Source organism: Aptenodytes forsteri, unplaced genomic scaffold, assembly GCF_000699145.1.
Source record: "Aptenodytes forsteri isolate BGI_AS27 unplaced genomic scaffold, ASM69914v1 Scaffold237, whole genome shotgun sequence".
In the NCBI taxonomy this organism is placed as follows: Eukaryota; Metazoa; Chordata; class Aves; order Sphenisciformes; family Spheniscidae; genus Aptenodytes; species Aptenodytes forsteri.
In genome coordinates, this window is record NW_008794451.1 from 1,774,818 (window position 1) to 1,783,735 (window position 8,918).

The window sequence follows — 8,918 nt, forward strand, 5'->3', positions numbered from 1 at the left end:
CCATCACGAGCCTCGGAGCCCGCTCGCCGCCTCTGCGAGCTGCCAGAGCCGGTGCACGTACACCGCGATGGACTCCTAGGTCCCCAAATTCCGCTAAATGCACACGGCTGAGAACGGCTTACGTGTTGGGGGAGGAAAAACTCCCGTTCGGTACAGCGTCTCGCCTTCCCACAACGTCTTAGTCGCTACGCCTTTCATGTATGTAGCCCCCTTGCCTAAAATACCTCACGGGAACAATGCTGATGTTCCTGTTCCTGCCCTAGGAATCCATTTACGCGTTCCTTGATAGCACTGTACAGCACAGGGTCATAGGTAAACGCACCCGTCACACGGAGAACAGGTATTGCTGATGCTTGCTATTTGTGAAATTAAAGGCTGTGATTTTTGTCAAATTATTTTTCATTTTACATTTTTGAACTGTTGTATGTAAAAATCAAAGAGAAGCAAAATTATGTTGACAAAATTAAATATGATTATGATGAACGGACTTGTTTTTTACCAACTAGAAAGCGTGACAGTCAGGACTCCGTTCCTCTTGGCATGCTTCTACTACCATACGCATATCCTAAACCACCTCATTTCCGTTAAGGATTCCTAATCTTTCAGATCAATAATTTAAAATTGCTCCTCTCTCAACATAATGTTGAAGGTATTTATATATCTCGCACAAGATTAAGCTGCGGCTGATAAATCGTCTACCCCAACCGTGCACGCTAATCTCTCTTGCAAGACGTCTCCCACGGCAGGAATGCTATGGCTTAAGCCTGAACAGAAACTGATGATGGCTTCCCTTGATACGCCGATCTGCGAAATGCAGAAACTCGGGTACCGATTAATGCGGCATTGAGCCATCCCTGCTGTAGAAATGGTAACCCGTAGGAGGTGGGCAGGGCGCGCCGCCAGCATCTGTAACTGTTTCGAGCCATCCCGGCTTAATCCGTTGCTGAACATAGATCAACTGCCGGGTAAGCGTTTGTGTAAACATCAGAACTACTGAAGTTTGACTTCCTATGGACTTGTGTCTTATGGTTGACCGGCTTTTAAACTGAATTTTTGCTAGCAAAATTCCACATGACGTTCTCAGCTGAGTGAAGGAGGAGATCCCATTCCTGCTTCCAATCCTCTTCCCTTCCAGAAACAAACAGATGGACAAATAAAGACAGCAATAGTATATCGACACAATTTCTTAGTGAAATTGGGATAAAACCTCATCTTTTACTCTCATGTCATATCATTTTATTCCTCATATAAAGGAAGATTTCAACCTATTTTCTATTATGTCTACAGTTTTTAGTGAAACAGAACAGCCTCTAAAGCCTAAGAACTGCATGGTGGGATCATAAACCACTTTCAAGATTACATATACTCGAAAAATTCTAAGATAAGTTTTTCTTCAATAATTCGTCTTCCAACGAACAGTCCTCACTTTTTGCTTAACCCAGTATCACTGACTTTGAAGTTTCTTTATACATACTCCTTGCCCTCTTAAGTTGTAACAACTACGACGACAGTCCATATGGACAACCACGGGACTTGTGGGGTGACAGAGGACCTGCAGTGGCAGTGAAGGCAGGAATGGTTGGCCTCAGGCCTGCAGGCGTGGGCAAGGACTCTTTCCACTCCTGATTAAGAACCAAAGGCTCTGAACAACATGCTCTGGCAGATTTCGCTGCCTTGTTTTAAGGTGTTATTTCTCCCAACCGCCTGAGGTCATGATCATTCTGCTCGAGCACAACAATGAAAGTTGGTAGTTTTTTAATATGCCAGCCTGTGACCTGGTAAGAGTGTGGTAATACCTAGCAGCAGGGTAAAGCAGACAGTTGAGAGTGGTAATGGCTTAAACTGAACAGGTAACTCTGCCAGAGACCACCTATCAGAGCTCTAAGCCTCAAAATAACCCATCACCATTATGCACTTACAGGTTAGGAAGCACCTAGGAGAAGACAAACCAGACTCTCCCCAAACCTCTGTGTCAGGCCCGTGTAGCACACAGCCGACCAAGCAATTCCTTCGGCCCAGTGTGCTGCGTGGGTGAAAGAAACTAGTTTGACCTGCCTCACTGCTCTCACCTTGGCCCATGATCAGCATGTTGTTGAGCACGCAGCAGATCATGACCAGAGGCAACGCCATCTTTCAACAGCCCAACAACACGTGCTGGGTTGAGCGCTGCTGACTGTAAAGCTGAGAATGGTGATGCACTGAGGATTCCTGGCTGGCAACTGCTTTCCATGTAACCATACGGCAGGATCTCTCTCAGCTTTTTGATAAAGAGAATTTGCAGATAAAAGAGAACTTTCTATGGGGGTATGAAGGCGTTACAGTAGAAGGGAGGCCTGTAGACATGGTTAGATACGGCTACCGTAAGTCCAGGTTGCCTTAGTTTGGTCGTCTGTCCTCTTTTCCAACCAGAAATGTTCTCCAGTAAGATTTTGAGAACTGCCTGTATATCTGAGATTGTTGGTATCTAATAATCTCATCAGGTTGCGTGATACCGCATATGTGCAGCAGCCTCACCTTGGATGTCCCATGTCCACGGATCCCAAAGAGACCCTCAGAGCAAACACGCTAGGCCCGTACAGGATGTACAAAGCAATTCCAGCAAAACCAAGAGAGTACTCTACCCCTCCTACAAAGTGTTGCATGAACTTGCCACACAATTGCTCTGAGCATTTCCAGTTAAGTCCTAAAAGTATGAGGCTTACTGTACTTGCATGATGCAACTTGTGCACCTATTTCTGCATCAGAAATACAGTAGCCAAAGGGTGGGATAAACAGTCACCAGAGTAGTATCACAACCAAGTGGTTGCTATACAGTGAGCACAGTTTGGCTTTCACGACTAACACACCTCTTCCTCACTCCCTTGTGATGTGCAGCCACAATTTTCCAGCAGCTGCAAACCAAAGTTGCCACCGCTAAATGGTAACTGTCGAGAAGTTCCGCAGTGACAAATGCAACTTCTGAAGCTAAGCTTCAGCAGGGAAGAGAAGTACGGGCAATGGGCTTGCTAAGGTGAGGTGTAGAACAGAGATTTAGGAACACAAGGTGAAAAATAAAATTACATTCCATGTCGATAGAGGGCACACATGCTGAAAGACCATAGGGAAGGTAGGGAGGACATGTAGGTATCACAGCAGCATGCGCAGGTAACAGCGTAATTCTGTTGGCTTCAGCTGAATCATCTTATTTACACTACGTAATAGAAAAACTGGGCTCTGCCTTTCATCTATGCTTCAATTACAATTAAACTTCTTGGTTATATTGATGATTTTCAGCTTCATGCCAATTAGGCCCAGAAATTCCATAAATGAGGAACAAATTCTGCTGAAATGGAGGGGGTCTGCTGAGACAGGGTGGTAAAGAGAAGGTAGCCCAACATAAGGAAGTTGAAGTCTGCAGTAATCCATCCTCAGCCAAGTTGTACCCACCTGTTCCATACCCTTCTCCTTCTGTAATTGACTTTCAGGGTGGCACTTCAGGTACGGTAAAAAAATCATTGTCAGATGACTGCTTGTAATTCCCACTAAAATCTGTGAGAGGGATGTGACCTTTTATAGAAAACCACACGGTACCCTTTCCTAAGTACGCCTGTAATTTCAGAACCGTGCTTTCTCAGAGCTGAGCCTACCTCTGCCAAGAATGAAGCCTTTATCATGGTCGCTGTACTGAAAAGTGAGGCATATGTGAGAAAGGAAAATACTTCCAGAGCATTTGAAAATTGTTTCAGCTGTGGTTTCGAACTTACACAGGACGTAACTAACCTTTCTGTCTGAATTTACCAAATGTAGTAAGAATAGAGTCTTAATGAACGTTTAAAGCCTGATCAGTCTATGAAACAAATTATATAACATGGTGTTGCAGCAGCAGTGGATTGAACTCAGTGACCTAAAAAATGCTTAAATTTATTTCCATCTTAGGCAGTTCCTAGGTCTACCTGTCAGCAGCAGGAGATATTCCCAGAAAATCAATTATACATGTAAGCAAAAATATCACGGAGATGAAAGAACACATGAAAGAGCAAGCACAATTCTCCTTTCACAACACTGTGAATCAAGAGTAAGTCTGCTGAAGCCAACGAGTTACACTGGTGTGAGTGAGAAAAGAACCAGCTCCATTGTCTGAAAATTGCTCAGGCCACCCATGGAGTCCAATCACAGTAACTGTACGCCGCTAATATTGCAGCGTTTAATTCAGAAAGCCCAAGACTGGAAAGAGGAGACTGAAAAGAAAGGAACTGAATTTGGTTTTAGCCAAAAAAGCTGAAAAATAGCAGGAAAAAGGTGAATGGAAAAGGAAAAAAAAAAGATTCCATTTATAAAAAATCCTCCCTCCCCCCCAAAAAAAATTTCCATAATAAAACCAGACTGAATCTGCGTGCTTGGTTTTTTTTTTAAACACCCTGCATGTACGCAGTTAACAGTTGCTGAGCTATATGCTTCCCTGAAGGAAAAGTGTTATCTCCATTTTCCAAACAGCAGGCACGTTTTGTGTGTCGATGCATATTGTGTTATACCTACTCAGATTGAGCGCTACAGAATGTGAGCCTTACCTTTCCAGCATAGGTCACTGTAACGTATCCTGTCACATTTTTAGGTGGCAGTGTACTAAACAATACCTTCATTTTCCCCTGCTTTAGTTTACATCCTCTAAACACACGCTCCCTTTTTCATCTCGGGTCGGTTCGTTTAGCTTTCCTAGCTCCTGTCACCTCCCCATTTGAAATAGCATTTCTGCCAGTAGTACTTACTCTCGGTAATGGAACAAAGGCTTGTTTCTGGAAAGCTGTCTGGCCACTAACCTCCTCCTGTATCTCAGCCTCCCTTCTTCAGCTTTCTTCCAGTTTTTCTCTCTTCTCCATTTGTCTCTCATCATACGCTGTCTCTTTCATCTAGTTACACCTCACCTGCAGCACTACCCTCTCTGTTGGTATTATTGTCCTGATTATAACCATCCAGAAGCTGTTGAGGACCTATAAAACAGCACCTTGTGCGTTTATTATGCTGCATTACAAACCGCTACACCGATGCACCGTGTCAGCACTATGACAAAACATCAAGCCGCATTAAGACAGATGTGCTGAATATGATCCACAGAACTCGCAGGAACGCCACCTCTTTTTTTCTTTTCCCGGTCATTCTGTCTCCTCTTTTTCCCCCTCCCACTCTATCCTCTATTTTCTTATCACCTTTTCCTTTCCTGTCACTTTATTTTCTTCCTCCCCAGGCTTCCTTCATTGTCCACCTCACACTCCTCCGTGCATTTTCTGTCCTCCGATGTGCCCACACAAAGGACTGTAACAGAGGCAGTACTGCAGCTTTGTTAAAGGTGTCCTTGGCCATTTAGTAAACAAAGCTGCACCTGGGTGCATCTTTGGGATCAGCAAACTGAGGGTCTAGAAAGCATTCCATTCCCAAAGGCTTAAACCAGAGAGCTCCAAGATTAACATGACTTCTCGGTTCCCTAATCTCCGAGCTGGAGCGCGCCAGAAACAGCAGGAGGAAGCTTGAAATAATACCAGATTCTTTTCTTCACATGCACATATTTCGTTTTGCCTTGTGCGAGTCAAGGCTCTTAGCAACAAGAGCCCTGTAGAACGGGGTAGTGACTAGAATTTGATGATGTCAGAACAGCAGAAAATGAAAGAAGATATACTTTGTAATGGCATACAATTGAAAAGCATGAAATTGGTGCCAAGCAGTGCTAAAACCAAACAAATTATTTCCCAACGATTCAACGTGCAAAGGGTCGGAAAGCAACGCTTTTTTTTAATATTCAGACTGTTAATTAAAATCAGCATAATCCAAGTAGAGAACAAAACAGTGCTTGTTGACACTAGGTGTTTTGTTTTACATGATAGCATCAGGTTTTCAGGAGCAGCACATCAGGTAAAAAGACCGAGCGCACGCCTGGGATAGTATCACCCATCTGTATGCTAACGATAGCTTCTAAGCCTCGCTTAGATCAGTCTAAACTTCGGCACATGCCGTAGCAGCTGCACAGCATTTATCTATGCCTCTTTCAGCATGCACCACAGTGCGGAAAGAATGGTTTAGTAAGGTATTTTAATGGCAGATATATTCACCTGAAAAGGTTAAGTAGTTTCTTCAGACGATAGTTTCCTCTGAGTGTCTCAGTTTTTAAGATTTTGCAAAAATTTGTCTGTCGCTTTTAGTGATTTTTCCATCCTCTGTTGATCTGTGAAAGCCTTGAGGAAACGAGGAAGGAAAATGATTTAGCGGCACAAGGAAACAATGAAACCTGGTGCACACTCACATTATATATGTCTGAATGCTGTTGAAATCCATCAAAAAACCCCCGAATAAGAAAACAAAGAATTGTTTTTCACATAGTTCTCAAATAGAGTACTCAATAATACTTGTAATAATTACATAGTTTTCAGAAAACAACATGATTTTTAAATTGATATCTCTTAAATAGTACGGCTTTTTAATTTCGTATTTTGGGGTAGACATTAAAGTGGTGCAATGCATTGTTTCAAAAGGAAATCTACTTTATGTCCTAATTTTGTCAGTTTAGGAGCCCCAGCATGTACTATTCATTTTTATTTTATTGCTAATAATGTCTTTTAGCAAAGACCCTGCTTCTTGCAGTACTACTTGTTAATATTGTAATTATTTGCAAATTTTGTATTGGCACTATTCTAGCTTCTTACCTAGAGTTTCTACCTACCTTCTTACCTAGGCCTAGTGATTTCTCCCCTCTCTAAAGCCTTGATCTGCATGTTACTTCACACAGGCAGGTCTCTCTGCCTCTGTGCAATTCTGGTCATGTGAAGGAGATCATGCTCTGTACTGTAACTTCCAAACCTAAGATCTAAGACAGCAGTCCTGGTAAGAAAGATATAAAAAGAGGAGAAACAGTACATTTAAATAAATCAGTGCTAAAACACAGAACTAAAGCTTGCCTTTCAGATCAAGTGAGGCATTTTTTCAGGTTTCCACTTCCAATAACACTATTCAACACCTTATACATTTTTGCTGATGAGCAACTCTCACTCTGATTGACGTGCTCAAGTATCTACAAATGTGCGGGAAAAAAATGACTATAAAACCCAAGGATAATTAAAAATAAAGAAAAATACAAAAGTAATCCTACTTCTATGTGATGACATATATGAAGAAATGCTAAGGTGGAAGAGTTTCACCATAAAAATGTATCATGCAAACATTATAAACAGCTTTGAAAAGTCACTTTGTGAATTGCACCAAATACATTGTGTAATTGAATAAATTGCAGGAAAACTGTATTGTAATATACACTAATTATGTCATCTTCATTTGTTGTTTTTTTTCCTAGTGTTGCACATTTACTTTTATTTTGTTGTACACCTACACATTTTGCTGTAATAATTCTACTGGGACTGCTTAAAGAGCCAACATTTCAGCACCTGTTCATGATTTGCTGAATAATGGGTATTGCACATCTGGAGTTCCTCTGGTGACGTCCTCTTTTTCTACATGGAAATTATGCCCCAGTGGAAACAGGAATCTTCCCACTGAAAGCGGGGACTTTCAGATTCAAGATCTCTTGGGCAACAGTACCCGCACACATGCAGACCAAGATGTTCTAGTCCAATGCCATGTCCTGCAGTGCACAAGTCAGATGTGTTCTGGACATAACCGCACTCTACGCATATGCACCGAGTGTTCGACTGGACATCTCTGACTCACTGGATGTGCCGGACACACCGTGCAGCAAGTCCACGATGTTCAGAATTCAGCAAATTTGATGCTCGTGTATACAGGCCACCTGGGCACTGAACAAACTCTTATATGTCAAGTTATCCTTGGGAAAAATACACGAAGCGAGGTGCTGGAGCAGGTAATGCTCTACACCTTGTGTAATTAATCTTTCTTTAAAACAATACATATTTCAATAAATCTCCTTAAAACAGGAACAGGCTTTTCATCTGACTTTTGCATAGTGCCTGTCCCAAAGAATTCCTGCATGTTTAACAATAAAAAAAATAATCTGGACAAGAACACAGTTCTCCACCCCCCCCATCACCACTGTGGAAGTTACAGGAATCAAGGCTTCTTGTGATCCAATTCTTAACTACAAAAATACACAACAAAGGGAGAAGGTAACAAGTCCGGGGCAGCAACTCTTCAGTCTCACTTTGAACAAACCTTTTTTTTCTTTGTGTGTACAGTACTCTTTAAAGGTTAATGCAGTCTACCCTACAAACAGTTTCTCAATTAGATTTTTTAAAAAATAATAGTAATAGTTGAGGCTTATACAAGCTCTTGGCTTGACTATTATCTACTTAAGAATTGCTTGTATTTACAATTCTACCAGTCCTCAAACACAAAGGTACAATCAAAAAGACAACATAGTTCATCTTCAAAGTATTTTAAAAAGAATATGACATCACTTGTAAGATCCCTATTTGGAAATTATTTCTATTATTTATTTGTCTTTGGTCAACGTTAGTGAATCAGAAGCTGCCATGAAAACTCATGAGTGTTTCCACATGCATAACATTTTTGTCTTTTCAGTAATATATTAATCATCAGTCAGCTCAATAACTAATACCATAACTTAACTCTAAGCAATTGTCTCATTATCATAGAATCACAAAATCATAGAATAGTTTGGGTTGGACGGGACCTCTAAAGGTCATCTAGTCCAAGCCCCCTGCAATGAGCAGGGCCATCTTCGGCTAGATCAGGTGACTCAGAGCCCCGCCCAGCCTGCCCCATCCCTCCTGCCTCCAAAAGCAGAAACATGCAATCCATACCTGCCTATCTACTTTTTGTTTTGCACATTAAGATCACAGGATCATAGAAATAGTTTGGGTGGACGGGACCTCTAAAGGTCATCTAGTCCAACCCCCCTGCCGTGGGCAGGGAACTAGATCAGGTTGCTCAGAGCCCCGTCCAACCTGACCTCCTGACCT

At 42.0% G+C, this 8,918-nt stretch overlaps 1 protein-coding gene across 1 annotated transcript in view; it reads left to right on the plus strand.

Annotated features, from left to right (window-relative positions):
- Window positions 1-2,341: 2,341 nt before the first annotated feature.
- Window positions 2,342-8,918, plus strand: part of ALG14 (ALG14, UDP-N-acetylglucosaminyltransferase subunit) — a 37,996-nt gene continuing 31,419 nt past the window's right edge. The window contains exon 1 of the mRNA XM_009290479.2: window positions 2,342-2,360. Coding sequence (XP_009288754.1) covers window positions 2,342-2,360 — 19 coding nt within the window. The remainder of the gene's footprint in view (window positions 2,361-8,918) is intronic.